Below are 25,624 nucleotides of genomic sequence, written 5' to 3'. Positions count from 1 at the left end.
TTCTCTGAGCAATTACAAGTAGATCTAGTAACTCTTTGTGTGAGTATTTTTTTTATTTTCTAACAATTTTTACCTTTACTGCATTTATATATTAAATTAGTGGAAAATACTGGCTTTTCAAAGTCTTGCTTTTTCTTCTGAATTATTTATTATGTTTTCCTGGCTGTTCTTGTCATTAACAAAAGCTAACTGCAATATTCTCAAGAGAAATTAATGTTTGTGCAGATATACTGATGACCATAATCCCCCAAAAATGAACACCTAGCATTATTTTGTTAGTCAATATGTAAGCTTGTGGACTTCAATAAAACATTCAGCTCATGGCTCCAATAATTTTTAGTCTACAAAAACTAAAAATCTTTTTGTTTTTACAGAGTTTATTACAGGCCCTTACATTTCTGAGGAATAGCACCGTCATATTATTTGCTGACCATTTACAGACTTTTTCTGCTTCTCCATTAAAGGAAATGGGAATTCATCTCCATAACTACTCCATGGTGAAAAGACTTTCATCAAGGCCTTACATTTCTCCCCTGGAGGAACCTGTCTTTTTCTCCATTAGAACCTTTTAGCAGTAATTAGGGTGTGTACCCACATATCCATTCCTCGTAGAAAGGGAACGCAAAAAAAGATTTCTGTCTTCTTGTTGCCTCTTTCTGTTCACAAAGTTCAATGATTTTTTTTCTTGCCCTCCCCTTTTGGATAGTGTGAGATTAATTTTATTAGCAATATTATTTTATATTGTTTGGTTTTCCTAAAATCTGATTTAAAAAAAGATATTTTTCTCATTCCTCCTGTTAAGGTAAGTTCCAGCTCTGCCATATATACAAACACTGTCACATCAGAGAGGAATTATGGATATAATCTGAGTATTTGAAAGAGTCTGATTGCATTATACATTATCTTCAGTGTTTATTATATTCTGCTTTCTTATTTATCTTGGAGCTTCTTTGAAAGTATTTTTCTTCTTTTTTGGAAAGAAAAAAATTGGAAACTTTCATAAGATATTTGCTGCCCTGAAGGCCTGTAGAGTACCTACATTGAAGCAGAAAAAACAAGAAATCACTCTGAACTGGCCAGAGCCTCCTGCAAGACCTATTTCCTCCTGAAGGGTCTGAGTACAACATGCAGCCCTTCTGGACTGAAGCAGAGACTGGGGAGTGGGGAAGAGAAGAGCCTGAACTTGAGATTAGGAAATGGGGAGAAACAGGCTTCCCATGGTTTTAAATGTATGTGTGTGCTCTTTGTTTCCTAAGAGCTAAATCAGTAATTAAATGCCTGTTACTTAGCCCCCAGAGATAGCGACATGGGTACAGATATATTTGCTGGGAATTTTAGGGGGAACTCATGATAAATACTTGCAATCAGAGACCAGAGTGTTCCTCTGCTATAATGGAAGAAGGAAGCTTTCAATCATTGCTAATAGTCAGGCAGAAACATCATCAGATGGAATTTCATACTATGAAATTTGACTACTTTACATCAGAATGAAACATTTATGCTCTAAGGGAACAGTAAAGAGAGAAGTATTTCCTTGACTAAAGTAAAAATACAGTTATTCCTTTTCTACTCTGAGTTTATATTCTAGGAGGCTTTCTTCTGCCTTACTCACAACTATAACTGGTGCATAATGGAATAAAGTATCTATCTGAACAGTCCAGTTCAGTTTCCTAAGGGCTTATAGCTCGTAATCACCTTTTTTTGAAAATTTTCCCTGAGACTGGATGTTTACACACCCTTTCATACATCTGAGCTATTGTGTCTCACAAATCCAGCCACTGCCATTGTCTTAGTTGAGATTTTTAAGTCATCTTTCCTGCTTCACATGATTTTTTTATCAAATCTGTAGGACTTTGACAGAGATGTCTGCTTTATTAAGTTTGATTTACATTGGCCAATGGGATCAAATGCTCTCTTCTGCAAATTTATTCTCTACATCCTGCTGTGTCTCCCACACATGCACAAAAAAAAAAACCCAAAAAAACCCTCATGACTGTGTATATTAGGAATAAACTGAAAATCTTTTTTTGCTTCACAAATACATTCTGGATTACTCAAAGTCCTTATCTGACAGATGCACCAGGCTTATATTGTTATTTACAAAGCAAGCTGATTTTTTAAGACAGGATTGCATTTTTGCCCTGTTTTTGTATTGCCTAGCAGTAAAATAGGCAGGAGTAGAGTCTTTGAATGGCACTACATTATAAATGATAATGGGATGCACCTTCTTATCCTCACTGTGCCTCTAATCCTATCCATTTAAATGAGAAGTATTTTTTTTTAAATGACATGTATACTAAGCCTAAAAAAAAAAAAAGCATTTAATTGGCATGTTTTCTTTAATCTCATTTAATGAGTTGAGGCTTCTATTCAAAGCTAATAGTAAAATAGGCAGATAATAGGATGTTTGGGAAAAGTAAAACTGAAATTTGGGTGTTAGCAAGACACAACTGTCAGGTGTGAACCACATATTCATATCTTATGACCAATTCCATAGAAATGGCTCTTTCTGCCAAAAATGCAAGCTTTTAGCACACACAGGAAAAAATCTGTTAGTGTAGCATTTTGACACTAGGCATTTAAATTGTATAATAAAAATGAAATAGTAATTCATTCCTGAACTAGCTACAGTACCCACAGAGTATTTCAGAGTTATCTGGCCCAATAGCTTTGGAAATCTCACTGCACAAATGTTAGGGATGCTCTAAATGCCATAAATGGATTTATTTAAATTGTATGTAAAATGTAGTCATTGTTTTTATCCTAATCTTGACATACCAGTGCTATCACATTGATGAGAGAATGGTCATTACTATCAGCAAACCTGTCAATCAAGTGTCAAAACCTGCCCTTTTCCTTTTCTGTAAAGTACAGGGCAAGGGTGACAGATGAGTCCAACAGATCATCCTGATGAAGAATGTTCTGTAGCAAATTCAGAACAACAGTTACACAAAATGGTCTCTCACAATACCATATGAATCTTCTCTCATGTCAATCATAACTGGAACTTTTCAATAAATATGTTTGAGTGGGAGTTTGAATTCACTCAAAAGAGCATGAACAATACAGAGACTGTTTTGTTCAGCAAGATTACTTCCAATTACGAGACAAACAAATTTATCACAGATGAAGAAACAAACAAGAATTTGGCTCAGCATCTGAAATTTAAATCAGACATCAAATTAAACCTATGGGAACCTCAGTTGATACTTACAAAGGTGTTTTCCAATGGACTGAAGATTTTTCATTGTTTAACTGTGTTATAGCTTTGAACTTTCCCATCAAAACAGGTAACAGAAAATAAAAGGAACCTTTTAAACTGGCAACTTATATAATTAGTAAACATTAGTTCCTCTGAAAGAGTAGAATATGTTCAATAAAGTTCAGTCAGATTTGAAAAGCAGCCTCGAAGAGTAAAGGCATGAGTCATGTGTTTTGCAGCTATTACTGGACAGTAAGTGCCTCCTAATGATACACCAAATGTTCTTCTGTTTCTCATTGAAAAAGTGGCATTTTTCATTTTCTTCTTCCGCCACAGGTCAACATAGAAAACCCCAGGATTTTATCCCAGAATAAATATTTTCTCCTTGTTTTTTTTTTTTTTCCTTAACCAGTTATGAATTCCACCCATTTTCAAAGACTGGGAGCCATGAAAACAAAAGAATTAAACACATTTCACTGAATAAAAAAACCATCTTGCAACAAAATGCAGCTCCATCCTTTTCATAACTCAGTTATAAATTTTGCCACAAGTTGAAATCAGTGAAACTCAGCAGAAGTGTTACATACCCCAACTTGGGGCACCTTGAAATAGGTGAAGAACGTGATGGAGATTTATTAACCCCTCTTCCTCTCAGAGTTCTTGTGTTTCAGAAAGGGTGACTAGGCACCTCTGAAAATTTTACACAGTGCTTCTGCAAGGAAGTCAGAGGGACATCAAAGTCTTGTCTGAGGGTTTGCATTATCACTAAATGACTCAAGGGAGAGAAGACAGTGTAATGAGAAGACAAGAACAATGGCAGATAAGAACCTTAAGAAAAATAAATTGAAAATGGTTTGTAATGAGCTGAAGGACAGAATTTATAGAAGGATTAGGAAAAAAAGGAAAAGAAATGGCAGAAAAAATAAGATAGAAGAGAAAGGAGAAATAAAATGAAAATAAATTAAAATACAGGAAGAGAAATAATAAATAGATGAAAAGACATGCTTTAGAAGAAATAAAGGTATGAGGTTTTGCTAAACACAGTCATTGAGAGAAGCAAAATAAATCAGAGCTAGATATCAAATAATTTAACAGTGCATACCTTCATCAATGGGTTCATACTTCATAATAATTTCTAAAGCAGTTGTTTCATTAGCTTCAGTTTGAAATTGTTCTTTTGCAAGAAATTTAAGGAGCTGGCCATCAGGTAGAATTTTGCCATCCATTGAGTAAGCCTTGAACAGTTCTTCAAATTCAGGTCTGTGTACAAGTGCTCGATAAATTGCTTTGAAGTCATCCATGCTAATTATATCTCCTGAGTGTTTGTCAAGGGTTTTCTGAGGAAAAAAAGCAACCAAAAGAAATTTTTTTAAACATCAATTTAAAAAATGCATATATACAAAGTTATACACCAAAAATTTTTATAACTGACCACAGGAGTGAGAATCATAAAAGAATCCTCAGGCAACAGTGGCTACAATCAGATTGAACTCTTCAACTTTTAGATTACACTTTGTGTGCTACAAATATTTTATATAAAGTAAAATAGACCATATGACATAATTAGCATCTAAATAAATACCATAAATTTAGATTTAATGCCTTTTTAATATTAAAACATGTGGTAGAAAATATCTAAAATGTTATGCATTAAAATAAATGTGCAGCATAAAACTTATCAAGTGGAAAATTTATTTTGTGTAATACCTCTCCAACAGCTATTTGCACCAAATTGTAAATACTGTCAGTGAAATTTGCATAAAAAACAGCACCAGTAATCTTAAAAATGAAACAAGGATGACCAAATTCTCAAGAGATACAAGTCTTTTAACACTTCAAATAAGAAACACTAAAAATTTGAAGATGATATTTTATAATAACCTATGAGATCATGTTCTACTCTTAACAAGCCAAAATGTTTAACTTAGATTAATTATTCACACTCTCAGAATTCTTGAATTGTAAGTTTGTTTTCAGAGAGCTAACAAAATGTTAGCATAGTAATTAATTTCAGTGTTTATTCAGTAAAGCCAAAAGAAAAGTTAAAAGGGCAAAAGAATTTGAGTAGACTAATAGTTTTTCTGCCTTTTGTATTTTTCTCAGGTTTAATTCAATTTTCCCCTTAAAATTTTCTACCCAAAATAAGTAGCTGCATATGAAATATAAATGTTTCTAATATTTTAGCCTGAATAATTTTTAAAAGTTGCCAAATTAAGAGAAATCTGCTGACAAAATTGCTCACGAAAATCACAAATGGCAATCCACTGCCTCAGTGATCATCACTGTGAACTGATGAAAATTCCTAATTGTTGGCTCCTTAAACTGAGACTGCCAAAGAGGCCAAGTTCCAGCATCCAAAATACGGCACTTCCAATGGCTGGTTTGGCTTGCACAAAAGTGTCTATAAACAGGAAATTGCTTACTTGAGCTCTGGCTGCCCTTTGATCAAGATTTTGGATTACTGCTAAATTAGATTGGTTTTGAAGCCATATCAGAAAACCTACAAGTTTAATGATCCATTGCCAGTTCCTTCCTATACAGTACAGTTCCTACTGTACCTCTGGATAAGTACAATAGGAGTAAAAATATATTAGATAATTAAAACAAGTACAAAATTAAATTTCATGGGGAGTTTTAGTGAAAAAAATCTTACAAATCAGTGCTTCAGTATTCACTTTGATTTTGTGAAAGAGAATAATAATGATCATTTTTAACAGAAATCACTAGCAAGAAAATATTTATGTAAAAATTCTAATTATATACATTTCATTACTGCTGAGAAATTCCCCATCTAAGGTTAATATCCTCAATCCAATATTTAATGTTCATAACAATGTGATAAATTTGCTCATAACCATTAAGCAGGAACAGAAAATACCAACTTATTTTGGAAATAAACAGTCTATCAGGGCTTGGAAGATGTTCACTTAGTTACTGGCACAAAGAGAAGCTGGGCAAAAATTTAAAGTTTCTATTTTAGTTGCCTTTTGTTGAAATACAGGCATTAATACTACACAAGAGAGCTCTCCAAATTAAAGTGATAAAAATCATGCCACTATAAAAAGATATTCCTACAATTTTTGGGGTAGATTTTTATCATTCCTATTTTTATTAATGCACATCAAATCTTTGTTGTTCAGAAAAAGAAGAGACAAAGAGTTCTGAGAGAAATTATATGAAAATTTATTATTCCTTAAACCTTAATGTTCATATTGCTCAAAAGAGTATTACAGTAAAACAAACTCAAAGAGATTATTCCTTAAAATTAGTTTTCTAGAAAATGTTTTTTGTTATGTATAACCATTAGATTAACTGCTGATCTGTAGTTACTGACAATGACGTCTGTAAGAGTCCCTCCCACAATGCTTTGAATTTTTACATGTTATGACACTGATTAAATATTTGAGCCCCCCAAACTACTGAACACTTGTAAATCTTTCTCAAATAGCAAAGAACACCTAACAGTACTGCTATAAATAACTAGATCCGACTACTGGGTATAATAGGTTGTTAAATACAGCTAGAGCAGACTTGTTCTTTGCAGGTCACTTCCCACAAATTATTCCTCTCTTCTCTACCCACAGCTGACCATCACTCTCAGAAACCAAAGTAGGGGGAAGATAGACAGTGAGAGGTATTTTTAAGTTCTCAAGAGGTTTTCTAGGTTGGCAACTATCTCCTTGCATTGCAAGTTCCAAAACCACAGGAAGCCTCTCTAGCCAGGGTTGATCTCATGCTGTTGATTCTACCTTGGCTTGACAAGGCAAACAATGAGAGAGGAAGACAGGGTGAGGAAAACTTAGTGCCTTCTTTCTCATGACCTAAAAGCTTCTGACTTGCCATAGTAAATTCTCCTCTGCCAAATCAAGACAGAGTCAGCCAGCTGCTTGCAACATTCTCAAAAGAATTTTATATATATATGTGTGTGTGTGTGTGTGTGTGTGTGTGTGTGTGTGTGTGTGTGTGTGTGTAAATAAATAAATAAATAAATATACATATATTTATATATATCTATACACACACTTGTTTTCACTCCCTTAGGGAAACAGCATGACCAGACAGCTGTTTTGGGGGAAAAAATGAGGTAAAGGGGAAAACCTTACATCTTGTGAGTCATTACATGAAGAACATGTACACCCAGTATGTGCCAAGGCATGCAGTTTTGTAGTATTTGCTCACAGACAAGATCTGCTTGACAGTAGTTTGCTTACCTACACTAAATTAATTTATTAAGTCCAGTTTCTAGCTGGATGGTGTAACCTTCATGGAAATTTCTTAAACACTGCCACATCTCAAGGCCAAATCCTTTCCCTGGGGGTTAAAGTGGAATTCCCATCCATTCAGGAACACCTCTTAAATACTACAGGAGAGGTGTAGTGGAGGATGGAGAATGTGTGCTGGATCTAAAGCCTGAGCAGCTCAGAAAGTCCATGTTGTCCTCCTGGCAAGAGGATTTTGAGGAAGTTGCTCTCATGGCTCTGCCCAGCAGCAGACAGACACACTGGGCTCATTAGCTTGATCACAGAAGAAGCTGAATAGGATAAAACCAGAATGTTTTAACTTTTCTCAAGTCTGGTAATTTACAAAAAATCTGGGAATCAAAATGGATGTGCTTTCCATCTGAAATTAATTCATTGTGGTGAAAAGACAGAGTTACGAATGTCAGTCTCTTCTCTGAGTAACAAGCAGTAGGACAAGCAGAAGGGGACTCAAATTGTGCCAGGGATGGTTTAGATTGGCTATTAGTAAAAATTTCTTCACTGAAAGTGTTGTCAAGCATTGGAACAGGCTGTCCAGGGAAGCATCTGAGTTACCAGTCCTTGAAAGCATTTATGAGACCTGTAGATGTAGTGCTTAAGGACAAGGTTTAGAGGTGGAGTTTTCAATGAATTAATGGTTGGACTCAGTGATCTTAGAGGTATTTTCCAATCTAAATGATTATGATTCAAATGCAAGCCATGGGTTATCTATTTTACACAGAAACAAATGACCTGGAGGAGGAAAATTCTTTGCTGATTTTGCATGCCACTCTAGCACGATATATATTTTCCAAAAAATCAACTTGAAAAAATCAGCAAACGTACGATGTGTGTAACTGAACTTCTAAATTGTTAATTGCTTACTGTACATACACCTTACCTTGAAAATATGTTTTAAATGGTCTTCATCAAAATTTATTTGCATTTTTTCAAGCAGCCTCATGCAACCCTCAAAATCAATATTCCCAGTTTTGAAATCATTCTGAATGATATTCCAAAACCACGTATGAGACATGAGGTTAAGGAAGAATTTGGCCCACGAAATTGCCCATTAATGGGGGGGTGAGGGGGAGAAGTTTAATTTTGTTAAATCTAAGAAGATTGTGCTTTCCTTTTCTCATACTCTAGAACATCCTTGTCTTTTGACCTCTGAAATTGCAGCAGGCCCTGAGGTGTGCGGGAAGAGATTTCTGCTCTGTCCTCAGAGACTCGGAGGGCAGTGGCCAGAGGGGCTGAAGGGAGGGTGTGAAGGAGATCTGGGGGTGCTCAGGGTGCAGAAAGGGGTGCAGTGAGAGGAGGGAAATGTGGGGAGGCCCAGGGGACTCAGCAGAGGCAGGGAACGGTGGGAAGTGCTGAGAAACACCAAGGAATTAATGCCCCCAGCACTGTGACCCCCCAAACATTATCAACAAGCTCTGGCTGACGGGACTGGCTGCCCCAGGCCATCCCTGTCACCCTCCTGTGTGCCCAGGCCTGAGGGAAAGGGACGTGTCCGGGGGTCCCAATGGCAGCTGTCACAGGGAAGGGAGAGGAGGAGGAGAAGGCAGCAGAGGGAAAGGATATCTGTTCTCATCCATGGCAGCTGTGCTCCAGCCCCCTCACTGCAGTGGCATTGCCAGCCCCTTGCTCGGGCTCACAGCCCTCATGCCCCTGTGCGCTGCTCGGGCGGCGCGGAACATTCGTCCCCATCCTTCCAGTGTTGCTGTGGTGCCGCTCTGGTGATGTCACAAACCACCAGCACAGGCTCCTTCCTGCCGCCATCATGTGCCTTGTCCTTCCTTCCAGCATAAAATGTCTCCCACACCCTGCCCTCATCCACCCTCAGGATGTCGCACACCCCGGCACGTGCCGAGGCGGGAGCCACATCACGCCGAGTTGGACAGCTGCAGCCACCTGGGCCAGTGTCCTCCTGAGGATTTTGGCCAGCTTGTCCGAAGTCTCTCTGCTCTGCTGAGAGGTGACAAGCTGGTGAGGCAGGAGGTCACCACAGCATCTTCCCCCAAAAAGCAGCATCACTGCGCTACCAAGCCGCTGCAGCAGCTTGGGGCGATTCCCTCCTTTGGGCCTTGGGAGCCAGCCGGCCCCACGGCACGGGGTGATGGTGGATGCTGGGGAACGGCGACAGGCCAACCCAGAGGGCTGAGATGCCAACCTAAATGGCTGTGAGGCCACCCCAAAGGGCTGGAAAGCCACTCCAAATGGCTGTGAGGCCACCCCACAGGGCTAGGAGGCTGCCCGAGCTCCCACTTCACTGCAGGGAACTGTTGTATCCTGAAAACCAGCACAGGCAAGAGCAGCTGTCCATGTCCTGCTTTGAGGCACACCAGAATCAGCCTTCCAATCATTGGGACAACCTTTGGAAATCAGGCTGGACTTTCACCCTGACTCCATTTCCCATTTCCCACTCATTTTACAGGGATTCTTCTCCAGGCAAACTGCTTCAAAGTTGCCAGCTTCCAAGTAGCTGTCAGCAAGGCTGAGTGAGACTCTCAATGTGACAGACCAAAGGCAGTTTGCCACGGGTTTTATGAAACTTGTGAAAGCTGTGGACACCAAGGTTTGTGTCGACATTCTGGAAAACATTCAGGTTTTGTCAGAGGATATATGGGGGGGAAATCTGTCAAGGAATTCCCTGTTACTCATGATTTTATGAACTGGAATAAACTATGGAATGATCAGCATCTGAACACCAAGGTCTCCAGTGGTAAAGTGCCTCAATGCTTACTGAGATACTATCTTTGATATGATGACTTAAATAAAAAACAGGGACAAAAGACAAAATGGAGTTGTTTAATTGATTTATTTCTGCATCACTCAGGAGAGTAAAGAGACTTCCATCAGTCAATCAACATTTCAAAAATAATTCAAGTCTGCAGTGACTGGAAATAATCTGGGGCTTTTTTGGTTTTTTTTTTCCACTTTCTTCATGTATTTTTCAAGTACTTTACCAGTAATGGTCAAAATGTCAAAGGCAGCACAGTGCTACAGGTGAGATAGTAAGCAAATCCTTACTTTCCTTTTTATGTTTAACCAGGATTATATTCACTTATGTAGCATCACACCAAATGAAACTTTGATTTTAAGGAAGTTGGTAAGGTAGATTGGCAAGGATTGGCACATAATATCTAGATTTCTTTCATTGCTACAGAACACCTGTAAATTCAGCCTTCAGGCTTTGCTTGTGCATTTATCTCTGAATCCCTTATACAGGCACATGAACAAAAGAAAGATCAGGACACTGGAGGAATAAATTTCTTATAGATTGTGCAGAAGATATTTCAGGACTGACCAGGGATGTAGGCTGGGTATTGCAGCATTAAAGAATAAAGTAATGCAACTCCCTTCTCCCAGTATTTATTACAAAGGCCAATGAAACGCATGTGATTTTGGTTTACTTTCAAACTGTGATAGTGATTATTTCCTAACATTTATCACAAATTATTACAAATGCCTACCATCTTTGCAGTTTTCTGTAAACATAACTTTTAATTAGAGTTTCAACAGAAACAAAGTTTAATTTCAAACACTACTATAAACACTACACTTAGGGAAAAAAAGTGTGAACATGTAAGCATTATTCTGACAAATATTCAATGTTTTTAAGATAAGCATAAGATTTTGCTGCTGTTCATCACAGCTGGTGGGAATTGCAGTGCTACATGTCTTGAAGATGCCCTTTTGTAAATACTCACATGTGGCTTTAGAGATTCACTGCTGACTGGCCATGATTGCTTTCATTGTCTTGGTTTCAAAATGTCATCAAGAACTACACATTGTTATGGTTTTGAGAAGAAAAAATATTGTGCAAAAATTAGCATCTTCAGGTCACTCTTTTGAAGGAAAATGAAGATTTTGCATACTTACTGCCCTCTGATTTGGGAGGTTCCTTTCTCTATGTATCTGGATATGATAATTGATTTCCAAGAGAAATAAATGCAGTGAACAAGGAAAAAGGTGGAGCATAGAGAGCATTTTCTGTGCTCCCTTAGTTCTTCAGAGAGAGCTGCATTACCTATGGGTCATTTTCTTTTCACCCCACAGCTGCTGCTGAGATCCAATCCTTTAGTGCCAGTGTTGCTGCTGGACACCATTCAGTGAGCAAGCAGCTGTCTTTACATGGAATTTGGTTGAAAATTGTTTATTTCTTTATTGAAAATAAAAGTAATTTTAATAAAAATGTTATACAACCTAGGGCTGCTATAATGAAGATGGCCAGTTGGGAGTGTAGTTTATATCTGCAGTACCAAAAAATAGAAGAAATTTTGGGCATAGATTTAAGTGCTAACAGACACAGATACAACACTAGAAATTCTGGATTGGAAAAAATCACTTTTTTCACAAATATTGAACATGAAAAAAGAATAGGGAATAATAAAGAACAATGAAAAATACTAAACACTTAAATGACTTTCAGCTTCAATATTTATTCCACTAGATCAATCCCTTATGAGATGCAAATATATGGCATTTTGCAATACACTTTTTGGTTCTGTTGAATTAAATTCTCTCTGCTTTAAAATGCTGTTTCTATATGGCAAAACTGTAGCAAGGAGTGCAATAAGAAAAAGCATTTAATATTGCAGTATCAGTCAATCAGTCTACCTTTATGAACTTCTCATTTTCTTTCAATTTCCTTTCTCTGTAAAAGAGGGAATCCGTGAAATGAGAATCTGCAACAAAAGTTGCTCAGAAGGATGGAATTTCAGCAAAATAAATGTTCTGATCTGACTGAAAATGCTCACTCATTTTTTGCAAGGATATGAAATTAATCTAGAAAACGTAATTACAAAATAGGCTTTGTCAATTTTCCCTCTACATTCTTCAGGATGGGCTTGGATCTTATTTTTTTTAATTTCTTTTGGAAAGTGGAAACTTGGGGAAGAATAAACATTATGAGAAGAAGCTGAAGGTGTACACCCCCATGGAAAACTTCGGGGAACTTTTATTTATATACTTTTGTGGCTCTGAATGTCTTTGAGACTCAGTTGCAACTGCTTGGTTTTTGTCTATAAATGATTTTTTGCTGTTGCACAGGGAATACATGCCAACTTTTATTATCTTTATTCCTAAAATAGCCTCCTTTTCTCTCTAGTGCTTTGAAAACCATTCACGTTCTTATAGCTCCTTGTGAAACCCTCTTTTTTTTTTTCCAGTTCCCTATATTTTAACAAAAGAAATGAAGGATTGGCACATATAATATATGCATATTTATATCTACAACAAAAACAAAAATTCAAGTTGTCCAGCTTTATCAAGCAGAAGTTTTCCACTGCAGTCAGGAGCACAGCACATCTGGAACTGAAGCTCTGTCTTTTTTACAATCATAATAATCTGCTGGTAAAGACTTGCTTTGTGCCTTCAAAAGTACATTTTCATCAGGTATCTTTTGATTCTTCTTATCTTGGGTTGTTCCTGAGCAGCCATGGTTCTTTGTCCCAAGGAGAAGATCACCTGGTCCATAAGTTCATAACAGCTTTACACAGAGATGTAATTTTCTTTCAAAATAAAACAGGAATTTTGTTAAATTTCTGCTCCTCCATTTTCAGGCTTGAAGACTCATAGGAATCACCTGGTTGGTACAAATGTACCTGAGCCAAATTGGCTCAATTTTTTTATTTCTGATTATAATTTTGAATCTGTCATTAATTGTTGCTGTAAAGAAAGTTGTCATATGTTATTATGCCAGTAACATTAGAGTTTAGCTTGGACTTCATTGCCAGCTTAGAGCTGCATTAAAGTGAGAAGATCCTTAGTATTTGGACTTAATATTTAATGTTCACATTATAAAGTTTGTTTCTTGTTTTGCTAGTACTACAGCAGGTGGAAAACCTATCAAAATGAAAACAGTGAAACAAGTGTAATGATTTCATATTCAAATATATGTGTGGAACTAAAAGCTAATTTATTTTTTGTTTCAGAATAGATAGATAAATCTGTAACAGACAATAAAGACTCCATTTATCTGTTGGCAGAAAGCAAAGTCTATCAGTATTTCTAGTCATTGGAAGAAATTCATGTTTTCCTCTTTACATTTTCCAAAATTTTTTTCATTGTTTCCATTTGCGGAATGGAAATGACAATTTTTATAAAACAAAACACCTTGCTTGTATGTCTTCCAGCTTGCAGTTTGTCCTAAAATCTCCACTATATGTCTTCCTCCACATTCCTTTCCAAATTCTGGGAATGAAAAGAAAATATGTTTTTAAAACAGAGAAAATAAAAATTAAGGAAATACAAAGAACCTTCTGTCAAGTGTCTCTCTCTCACTGAGCTCAAACAATCAACACATTAATGTTGCAGCTGTAGTAAGACTAAATTCAAGGATGATTTTCCCTTCTACAGTAGGAATGGTTTAAAATTTTCAATAAATCTGAAAAAGCAGATTTAGTACATGCCAAGTGCAAGATATTTTCTAAGTCTGTATGTCAGTATGGCTTTCCTGCCCAAACAGTGGATTTTACAGTCCTTTTTAATGAAAGCTTCAGAGTTATAAAAAATGTGGTATGGTTTCAAAAAGTCACTGTTTCAAAAAATATCTATTTTGAGCAATTCAAAGCATAGTATCCTGGGATTCTCCAAAGTTACGAGACATATTTGTTATAGAAAGGCTTTGGAATTGTTGCCATACAAAATTGAGGGAATAAGAGACAATAATAATAGTAGTAGTAGTAGCAGTAGTAATAATAATAATAATAATAATAATAATAATAATAATGCCACCATAAAAAACTGAAGTAATAAGATATGTTAATAATTATGATTATGACAATAATAATAATAATAATATTTTAAACAAATTACCCATGCTATATTAGATCATTAATGTAATCATTTATCCTTGAATGGAAAAAGGAACTAATACGCATCCTTAAATAAATACCCAGAAAATATCCTGAATTTTTTTTTTTAGCATCCTGGGATCCTAATAAAGTCTGCTGATAGTGACAGAGATTGCAGATGAGACCTGTCTAGGGGCTGTCCCTCTGTAATGTCCCCAGAAGTGCAGATGAGACACATTCTCAGAGGAATGGAAGGCCAGTGTTTAGGTTAGATTAGAGACAACAAAGGTTGGCTCTTAAAAACTGAGATAGGGATTAATATAATTATATGGGACATGTGTGCAGTGCAGCCATGATCCCAAATGATCCCAAATGAAATTCTCTGATAGCTGATGCAAGTTTCTTTCACAAATGAAAAAGCATTAACAAACAAGGAATTTTCTATCCTGGTTCAAATTTAGAATTGCAAACCTACATCCTCAAGCATGCTGCTGTGCTCTCATGTACAACAGCTTTTTTTTCTGCAAAGATTCAAGATCTACCTACACAGATCTCAGATGAGTGCACCAGCCCCTGGCAAGCCTGCAGCTATTTAGGTGTGCTCATCTTCACTGGCAGAAAGCAAAGGATCAAAAGTCTTTGCTTATTCACTTATTCATTGCTTTTTCTTAAACAGATGTTGTTTATTCTTAAACACAAGAAGTTCAGAAGCCTGAGGAAGACAAAACATAGAGTATAGTGTTGCTCATGTAATTTTACTATTATCTGACTTCTGAGACACAGCCTGCCCACCAAGGACTTAGACTTTACCCCAGATATATAGATCAGGCCATACTAAATCCTACACTAAGATGAAAATATGGGTTTGTGCTCACAGACATTCACGTTCATGGCTGGAGACTGTCACAGTGGCATCAATCCTCCAGTCATTCTACCTGGACACATGGTGATATTGCCATTTCTATGGCTCCTTCTTTGCCCACCTACTCACATTTCTTTATGTGAGTAGGTGGGGAATGTTTAATTTGGGGTTCAGCTGGGACAGGAGGTTGGGACAGCATACTGGGAAGTGTATCCCACTATGGGAATTCTGTGGCTGGAAGAGTCCAAGTTCCTCTAGAAGTTAAGAAAAATAAATGCCCTATAAGCCACTTCTTTTTGGGTGGGGAATTGACAGATAAACCTCCTAGAGATTGGTTTCAGAGAAAAACAAACAAATAAGTAGGTTTCAATAAATGTCTTTGGTTTCAGACAGAAACACTTTTTTTCTGAAACCAGATAAATAAAGGGAAGATGAACAAATTTTTGGGGGTGAGGGGGATGGTTGTAGAGTTTTGGGGTTTTTTTCACCCTACATTGAAGATCCTGTTAACAAGATTTGCTCTGATAAGCTCACCACTAAGAAACCAGCCTCACACAGATGGAAAAGCTCCTTAGGCTTTGTGTTGGATGGAAAAATGAAAAAAATGCCCTGAACAGCTGTGTTGGTCTTTCTGTACCATTGACTCCATTGATCTTGAAGGATCATAGATAACTTCCCTTTAGAACCAGGCATGTTCCAAGTCATCAAGTTTCTTTATGCTCTTTCTTGCTTTATAGCATTCAACAGATGAGAAAAAGTGGGGTTTTGTTTCCAATGCCTACAAGTTCATTAGTAAATATCTTTTACAAATCCCTATGATTATTTTTGAGAAAAAAAGAATTTCCAGTTCACTGAAGATATTAATTTTATTTAAGAACTATATTTCACACAAGACTTCCCATTTTCAGCTTACTTTAATTACATAGTCATTAGAGACAGATACGAGAAGCACAGTTTATTTGAAGTATTTATTATCCATTCTTGTATTGTTAATGAAGCAATGCCTGAAGCACATTTACAGTAAGAAGTCACCTTCTTGTTCATCAGTTTTTCAAGTCCATAAAATAAATGTGATTGCTTCAGGTACTGTATTACATAGATTCAGTACCATTGCTTTCCATATTAATATCTACATGCAAATTTATTCTGTTGTTCTTTCTTCTATAATTAACATTATCTGCTAATATATTCTTGCTCAGACCAGTTCCTTTAGTAATTATCATCAATGCTGTATGTATTCACTGAGCAGATATATTTATTCTTTCTCTTTCCATCAAAAGGTCATTTTAAAGACACATCAACAACATGCTTTCTATGATCTGTAAGCCCTGCAAGAACCAAGCTGTTGTCTCAGCCCTTGAGCTGTAGTTCCATATGCCTAAATTTATTACAAATTATGGATTTATCTGAAGCCAATGAAAAGCATAATTAACATTTTGGTATTTGATGTGCAATAATTTATTTTCTGTTACCGAAGTTACATAGGCTGCCAAATGTGTGATACAGATTATGGGACAAACTGTGCTTAAAATTTAGGTTCTTTCAAAACAACCTGTTATTTCCCATGAAGCATTCATGGGGAGAAAGAGAAGATTAAAAGGCATTGGCTCTATGTTGCCTTCAGCTCTTTTCTGGCTCCTCTGTTTAAGTCCCAGTTCAACAAAGTGATTAAATGTCTGATTAATTATAATCATGTTACTATTTCCACTGGGAGGAGTAGTATGATATAGCTACCATGATGCTACAGTTGGTTGAATTTGATCATGCAAAATGAAGGACCTGATAAAGCAGGTACAGACAACAACAGAAATGTTCTTTTCTTTTAACTGTGACCTTTAGACCTGCCTGAAGAAATTTTCTACAGACCATTTTCCAGTCCTTTTCTCAAATCTATTTATAACTTAATTTACATGATTCTACTGCAATTTTTTTTTGTCTTAAGTATAATATATGTTGATTCATTTTCTTTAAATTAATACTACTAGATCCAGAAGTGTTGTCAAAAGTCAAGAAGCTTCAGTAAATTAAATGCTAAGCATTTATTCTTGCTCTGTACAAAAACCCAACAGTCAAGTGAAGTACCTTGTCCATTTAAGCTCTGAACAAGAATGTTCAATGTCTTCTGAATTTGAGCAGGTTCAGCTGTGTGGTTCAACTCATTTTTCCACTGGAGTTCCCTTACAGCTGTAAGAAAATTCTCAGAATGAGCAATTTGTGGGCATAAAATGAGCAAGTTTCGTATCATTCCTGACATAGCTTGAAGGTAGCTGGAGAACTGTGTTCTGGTCACTTCTTTTGAACCAGAAAGATATAAAAACTATATTTAAAAAACTTTCCATACTGCTTTTATGGATCCAGTAGAGTGAAATTCTGTTTAATTTCTGTGAAGTGATTGACCATTGTGTAGTGGGAAAGTAAATACATGAAGCTCACAGTGCTTCATTAGAAATTAGGTGCAAAAAAACCTTGGATTTTTGCTTGCCATAAATCATTAGTTTAGAATTTGAGGTTGTCCAGTACTTCTTTTTAAAGGCAAGATTTATTATAAGAATTTTCTATATAAAGGGAATTTCTGTCAATTTTCTGAACACATGGGACCAGACTAGAAGAGGTGAAAGCATTTGCAAATTTATCCTTGAAGCAGAGTAGGTAATTCCAATGTCTAATTCCTATTGATATTGGCACAATATTTTTATAAGCAAAAAGTTGAAGCAGAAATGAAAAGAACTCAATACATTTATCATTAAATTCTGCAGTCAAAAGTGACTTTGATGCTTCTGTTCCTGTTTCATTAAGCTCCTCATAGGCAGCATAATCCTGATAATTTCAATTCCCTAGAAGAATATTCTGTATTTCATTTGCTTCTAAAAGACCAAATTATTAACCATGTCATATTGTAAAATTGCCATCTAAAGACTTCATGATGTGCTAAGTGGAAAGGAAATTGCCAGGGGCTGTAAGCTCTGGGTCAAAGGACAGTTGTTTGTAGCTCATTAGTATGATGTGGTGAAATCTGAAATTATATTAAATGTTTGTTTAAGATGTAATTAGTGAAGAATTTATGCATTTTCAAGTATTCCATGCAGATCTGTAGTCTCATATCAACAGTGGTAGAAGTGCTTTCTTGGGTGCATTATTTGCCTCAGACAGAAGCAGGAAAACAATTCAAAAGCCAAAATATATTGCTCAGCATGTTTGGTATTTTTTTTTCCTTTTTGCTATTTCTGTCTTTACTCAGCTGTGCAACCCTGACTGCCAATAAATGATTTTACAGGAGAGCTCAATTCAGTTTGTCCTGCTCCCATTCTGCCTTTTGATGCCTGAAGAAAAGTCAAATACAGTCTGAATTACTCTCATGACTTTGGGCCACATAGGCCAGTAGTCAGCTTCCATGCTGCTGTGGCACTGAGCAGCTCAGAGGCTTTTCTCAGGTGCACAGGCTAAAGGCTGGATGACCTCTTTGCTCAGCGTGGTAAGAAAGAGAATAAAGTCTTCACACTTGTTTTGATGTCAGGGAATGTGGCATGAAATGGGAGATTGCACTTTCCCCTTGGGAAGTTGGATTTAATGCCCATCTCTCCCCAGACACATGTCACTTGAGCTACAAGTTCAATTTAGGGCTTCACCCACCGACAGAGCTCTGAGCAAACCCCTCCTTCCTCCCTTTCAAGGAAACTCTGGGTGCACGCCTTCACACCTATCAGAACTCTGATGTTTCAGGTGCAAAGGATTAAGATCCTGTTTTCCACCCACACCAAAAGGAAAGAGAGCTCGGCAAGTAGCCTGGTGAATGTGAGTACCCACATCAGAAAATAAAAGAATTGGAAAGAGGCAGAAAAAAATCTAAGCGTGCTGGTGGTGAGAGGGGGAAATAATATTTGTTCTTGGAGTACACTAGTTTCTGACCTGTTCCTGCAAAAAGGACAGAGAATGCAATAAAGGTAGGGCTGATATATTTCTATCAGACTGTTGAAATAAGGATTTTGGATAGCCAAGTGTGAATCTCCATTTGTTTGGTATAAAAGCCTTCTAAAACCTTTGCACAATTGATCTTGGTACTGGGATATCCAAACCCTGATCAGCCTTGTTCTTGAACCAGATTCATTCCTGCTCTGCCTGAAGAGCTAAAACTCAGGCTAATGATATTCTATGAACTGTGGAGCTACTGCAGCTCACCTGATTTTGAAATTCATGCTGGATCTCTGAGAGAATCCCCAGCTGTGCTGCACAGTATAAATTAGGTTGTTACCTCCAGGGTCACTGCAAACGTGTTGTGGCCATGAAATGCCATATAAAGGACAGGACTAACATTGCAAATATATTTTATGGGAAGAAAAAAGCCTATATATATTTAAAATATAAATTTAATGGGTGTGTATGTATATATAGATATTATAAAACATATGTGTGTGCACATATATACACTTTGGGATGAAACAGAGCCAATAAAATTAGGAGAGCTGAAAATCATAAAAGGGCTAAGCTCTAATTCCCATACAGTATGCAAGTTGCAGTCACTTATTCAACGTTTAATGCTGTATCATTGAAGACTCTCTCTAAGGAGATTCCAGGTAATCCTCACAAGAAACAAGGTTGTAGTGAAAGTCATATTTGAGGAATTATTGAAAAATAAATATATCTAAGCAAGATGAACCTTAGTGCTATGCCACATATTTCAGGATAATAAAAGTTTTCCTTTGAAAGAGAATAATATAATAAGTGGTTGACGGCTAAACTTTTTCCCTGGTTGCCAAATAGATTTACAAATATGCAGTTTAAAATAGTGACTGTATCTAATATAATTGTAGAACATTGAAGCTTCACATGCAGAATTCTTGGTATCTGCATACTTTTTAAAAAATAGCAAATACCATGTTTTTCAGTATAACAGCCTTGGAAAATGCTATCTGATCACTTAAAAAATTGGATGCAAAACAACTTTGATTACAGATTAGTGTAAATATCTCTACAAGTGGAGTTACTACATATAAACTTACTATTGGTCAAGATAAAAATCTATCCCACATTAAATCTATTCTGCTCTCATTCTTAATCTGTTTGTACAAAGACAGTATTTATACACATCAGGATAGCTTTAAAAATAATATTTGATTTAAATATTCTTATTTATATTAAAGGATATTTAAATGCCTCAATTGTGTCAAATCAAGTGAAATATCACTGAGAGTGAATATCTGTTGCTAAAAGCTTTCAGACTGAGTAAAGGCTTGTGTATTAAATGAGTTTTGTAGCTATGACAATGGCCATATAGAAACCTAGACAAATGGTATATTAATATTTATTAAAGATATGTTTATCCTGCATAAAATAGTATTGCATATTGTTAAACAATTCCTGATAAGAAACTGCACTTACACCACTACAGTAGTCTGTATCCATGCTATGGGAAGCCACATCCTAAAGAATTCCTGCAACAATACAGAAACATCTGCAATTAAATACACAGAACAGCCAACACAATTTGGCCTCTTAAGCAAGGACAAAGAGCACGAGAAGAATCAGTTTCCACCTGTGAGGGGAATAAAATTTTTCCAAGTCATAATTCAGGTGGGAGAGGAATGAAGCCTGCCCAGATGAGGTGGAGTTAATAGTGGAGCACTTAATGGTCACAGTGCTACAGGCACAGTCCCACAAGTGATGGACAGACAGGTCTTCAGGCAGTCCATCAATACTGAGCTGATTGTTTCCAGCTTTAGGAAGAATCTCCCTTGAAATTACATCTACATGACACTGAGCAGGCAGAAAATCTCTCCTTTGTTTTTAGTGCTCCTTTGATAGCAAGCTGCACAGCCTAGAGAAGCAGGAATTAAGTGAATTACAATGCACAGGAGTAAAAAGATTGTGAAGGATAAAAGAAGGATGACTAGGGAGCAGAAGTTAAAAAAAGGGAACATGGAAATGGACAGGAGGAAAATGGATTTTTGTAGCAGGAGACTTGCCCATAGCTCCTGAATAGTACTCTACATTTTGCTATGGTTCAGCTTTGAATTTATTCTGCTGCTTCCATATAATTCTGAAATTCAGTTCATAATAACCTCCTATTCACTCTAACCTCCTATCTTGTGGATATCTCCATATGTCAATACTATCTCCATATGTCAATTTGCTGTGACATTTTCCTTGGTTTATCAAAGTGACAGACATTGCACTCTGCCTCTAAATGATCCACTTATATGCATAAAGAAGTATTGATATTCAATGTTTTAGAATTCTTATTTTGATCCATTTGCTCTTTAAAAATTGTGTCTAAATGTTCTATAAAATGACAAATAGGTCAAAAGAAAAGCAGTGAGATGTTTACCTTGGTGAATTTCTACTTGCTGATACACTCTAACTGCTCAATCACATATTAGTTATTTTCTGCTTGCTTGGCTGGCCTGTTGGTTAGCTTGGTTTGAACAAATGTTCTCTTCCTTCTTTACCTTGTTTCATTCCCTTTGATAAATTTGGGATACAGTTTACACTTTCTCTTCTTTTTGACATGTTAAGAAAAAGACAAAATAAATTCATTTTGAGGTGGGCCATTTTTAAAATAGACTAAAGAGAATGCTATTGCTGTACAGCAAAACAGAAAAGCACAACTTAGCATTCCTGACTTCATCAGCAGGCTATCCACCCCAATTCACTATATTTGACTGTTCGTGTTACATTTTTGTGTACTTTAATGGCCACTGCAAATTTTCATTTCTGCCATCAATTAAATGGAATACTGTGGATGGAAAAGAAATGCAGTAAAAGCACTAGACTTTCAGCAGCACACACTCTCAGCTTTTAAGCTACTTGATGTTAGTTTCCATTCTCAAGAAGATGGAATATGTTTCAGGAAATTGATTTTATTCTCATTTAAGCCAAAGGACCTTGCTATTGCTGCATATCCTGCTCCTCCTTCAAAAAGATTTTTTACAAAAGACGCAGAAATTCTGATGAGTTTCCCTGAAAATCTCAATTCCTTGGAGGTAAATTCTGTAGTGCATAACCTCATTGTTGCACTAGTGTCTTATCACAGAAATCCCTAAATGTTGCTGCAGATCTCCACTGTATTAAGGCACACAGGATTGTGGCCTAACCACACAGAGGAATCTTCTGATTGAAGATTCAGATCTCCTGAATCTTCAGCAGTACTGACTGCTGCTTTGGCTAAACTAGGAAACCTATATTCGCTCTAGAGATTAAAACCTAAAACCTGTAAAGACTGAACCATCTATTTTACACAGTATTAAAAACATACATGAAATTCACAGCTTGTTAGGTCATGTACTAGAGCAGAGAAGCAGTAAGTTAGCTCTTCTCTTTTAAACAGGTGAGCTAAGTAAAACAAATTCTATCATCACTGTGTGCCTTGCTATCCTTCCAAATATATCCATTTAGGGACATGGAGGGAAGGAACTAGAGATGAAGTTTCACCCTTTACACAGAGGAGCAGTGAGGACAAAAATTCACAGAAACACACAATGACCAGGTTGGACAAGACCTTCAAAATCACCAAGTCCAACCCAGCCCCAACACCTCAGCTAAACCCAGGCACCGAGTGCCACATCCAGTCTTTGTTAAACACATCCAGGGATTGTTACTCCAGCATCTCCCTGGACAGATCATTCCAGAACTTTATAATTCTTTCCATAAAAAACTTCTTTCCTAATATCCAACCTGTATTTCCCTTGATGCAGCTTGAGACTTTATCACAAAGGAACTTGAGAAGTTTTCCCAAAGAAAGTTGAGTTGCAGCCACTGGTCCCTGTATGGCTGTGAAACTCAATCTGAGCTGATCAGCAAGCTGGACATGTACACGCTGCTCACCTCTCCTGCTTTGCCAGCTCCTAAAGGGGGAGGAAAATGCATGAACTCTGACCTCACCATTGCTTTCTGCTGCTGTTTCTCTGCCCAGAAAGAAAACAAGGAATAGTGAGTGCTCACAGAACCTGACCATGTGATTTGATAATATACAGGAGGTAGAGCTGAAAAGTCCCCACTCGTGTTTGGGGAAAGACCAGCAGTAATCAAGGCTCAGAATTCTTAAGATAGGAACATATTAAAAGCAATTACTCGAGCCATTGGTTGCCTTCACAAACTGGAAACCTGTGGCCTTTATTTCATCTGCTCATGTGCCATTAAGGATTGCTTATGTTTGTTCTGGCACACAGAAAGCCACCTTCCCCTAAAATACCAAATAAAACTTCTAAGAGGTTGGCTATCTGGCATGATTAATTCTTATTCTCCTATGGGGCTAGAATATTGCAATTTGGCTTACTTTAGCCTTGTGAACCAGAAAGTACAGGGAGTGGTGAGAAAATCATCTCAATTTTTTCTGCTTGCTGATACCTGGGAGACAGGAATTTTCCTCTTTAACAGGACATGAATAATTAAATCATTATTTTAAACTAAAGGCTGAAATGATCCTAAAATGATTACATTTCTTCCTCACTTTTATGGAGGAAGAAATGTAATCATTCCAAGAGCTGACATCCCAGAAGTCAATGCTTTGTCAATAAATTTCAGTCAGTCACCAAATCTTTGGAATTATAACCTTCAAAATGTTGTAAGCTCACTTATTATGGACAGCCACATATCAAATAATAACAAGAAAAATATATTTCCTGTCCTTAAGGTTACCAAAGGCCATATAAAATGTATGAATGTCTTTCATCAACTTTTCAATTTGTCAGTTCCCAAGGGTTCCCATACAGAGCATTTTTTCTAGCATTGCTGTCAAAGTGGTGAATGGGTCTCCACTATTCATAAGGCAAGTGACATCATGCTGTTCTGAACCCTGAACAGGAGGTTGAGGCAGAACTTTAATCTTGTTTTTCTCTCCCCTGCCCCTTTTACAGCACCTCTGTGCTGTGAATCAAAGTAGGTTTAGTTTGTTGATCTTTGCTCACCAATGATAATTCAAAATGCAATTTCACTTCAAGATCTAAATACAATGGAAATCCAAAATAATGTTAAGTGAAAACCAAAATTAGTTATATGAATAAACCCTTTTGAGATTCAAATATATTTACAACACAGCAATTATTTGTTCACATTTGTTTTTTCTGGAAGAATTTTCCTTTCCTCTTGTCTTTTTTGAGAGATCCCCAGAGGTGTTGCAATGTAGTGATGTATTTATGTGTTTGAAGTCTTATTTGTCATGATTAGTCATCAAGAACTCACTTGTTGATAAACATGCTCTGTTTCCCTTACCATAACTCATCTGATCAGGAGTATTTCTGCTTGAGAGAAGCTATCTCCATTTTATTCTAACATAAATCATGCTTATGTTGAACTCAGACATCTTAAAAGCATTCTATTTCTCTTCCCTGTGTCTTTCTGACTCACTCCAGATGTATCCCAGTAAACTGATTGTCTTCTCTAATTTCTTTATGGCATCTCATATTTATTTAATATGAGAATCTCTCTGTTTTCTGAGGAAATATGGCATTGATTCTCTCCTATCATCAGCCCTTGTCCCATAAAATATTACACTGTACTAGATGAAATCACTGTACTGCATTCACTCTTTCGCATCCCTGACTAATAGGTCATTATCCTAAAATTTATAATTAACCATATTATTCAGTCAGTTTTACATCAGAAACTTCTGTTCCTTTTTGCCATGAGCAGAAGTGCCCTGAACTTCCAAAACAGAGAGTACAGGAATGTCCTGCTAGTTGATTTTCCCAAGCAGGAGGAATAACAACTCAAAACATTCTCAGATATCATTTGTATTTGGACAAACATTCATCAAAAAACCACAAATAGTCCAACATCCAATAGTTGCTTTGTTGGAACCCTTCTGACAGGGCCTCCCACATCCCAATAGCTTCTCTCCAATTCCGTTATATCCACCCCTCCAAATGAAGCAACTTACTTTATTAAATTGAATTTTTTTAAGTAAGTTCTGCTGTCCTTGACAGAAACTGTGCTATGATCAGGTTGATAGAAAACTCTTCTACAGGATGCAAGCTTCTGTTCCTAAAACCATCTCAAAAATTGGCTGTAGACAGGAAAATTTTTGGCAGAAAGGTGAATATCTATATGACAGGGTATTAAGGGTAACGCACATCCTAAGATTTCCTATTTCAGACTATTTTATTCTGGTTTTGAAACTTTTACATAGATAAAGATATATCTGATTGCTGTCTCACAAACTCAATGTAGCATTGAGGAATGAAAAGCTATTCTGTTTTTCCTTGTTATTTCAGCAACTTTATGCAGAAATAGATTATATTTTTTAAACAGCTCCTTTAGAACAACTATTTTCCTGGAACTAAACTTACAGTGATAACCTTCTGAGATACAAAGAAAATTAATGTAAGCTGATGGATAAGATGGGGTGTGGAACATTATGTGTTTTGCCCAATGGCTACTGTCTGTAGGGCTGCTAGTAATGCTTCACTGATGAAAGAAATTATTATAAATATAATGGAAATTGTCTTTTGATAGACAGTGCTATATCAGGAAGTGTGAAAGAAATGTTATGGGATTTGTAATAGGTATAACTGGGCCTGACTTGGGATTG

At 36.6% G+C, this 25,624-nt stretch overlaps 2 protein-coding genes across 2 annotated transcripts in view; one reads left to right on the top strand and one right to left on the bottom strand.

The window, feature by feature from the left end:
* PLCZ1 (phospholipase C zeta 1) overlaps positions 1-8,523 on the bottom strand; it is a 45,435-nt gene extending 36,912 nt beyond the window's left edge. The window contains exons 1-2 of the mRNA XM_021535201.4: positions 8,342-8,523; positions 4,305-4,539 (exon numbers count right to left, since the gene is read on the bottom strand). Of these exons, the coding sequence (XP_021390876.4) occupies positions 4,305-4,539; positions 8,342-8,476 (370 nt within the window). The 5' untranslated portion in view covers positions 8,477-8,523. The remainder of the gene's footprint in view (positions 1-4,304; positions 4,540-8,341) is intronic.
* Positions 8,524-8,998: 475 nt separating this feature from the next.
* On the top strand, positions 8,999-15,225 carry CAPZA3 (capping actin protein of muscle Z-line subunit alpha 3). Its single transcript, XM_085569108.1, is given in 6 exon segments — positions 8,999-9,586; positions 9,719-9,751; positions 9,754-9,854; positions 9,856-9,935; positions 9,937-10,085; positions 10,088-15,225. Coding segments are annotated over 6 exon segments (813 nt in total). The 5' UTR covers positions 8,999-9,252; the 3' UTR covers positions 10,204-15,225.
* The last annotated feature ends 10,399 nt before the right edge of the window (positions 15,226-25,624 follow it).

Source organism: Lonchura striata, chromosome 1A (assembly GCF_050655825.1).
Source record: "Lonchura striata isolate lonStrDom1 chromosome 1A, ASM5065582v1, whole genome shotgun sequence".
Taxonomy (NCBI): domain Eukaryota; kingdom Metazoa; phylum Chordata; class Aves; order Passeriformes; family Estrildidae; genus Lonchura; species Lonchura striata.
The sequence above is the reverse complement of the archived record's forward strand: the minus strand, read 5'-3'. Positions and strand labels throughout refer to the sequence as shown.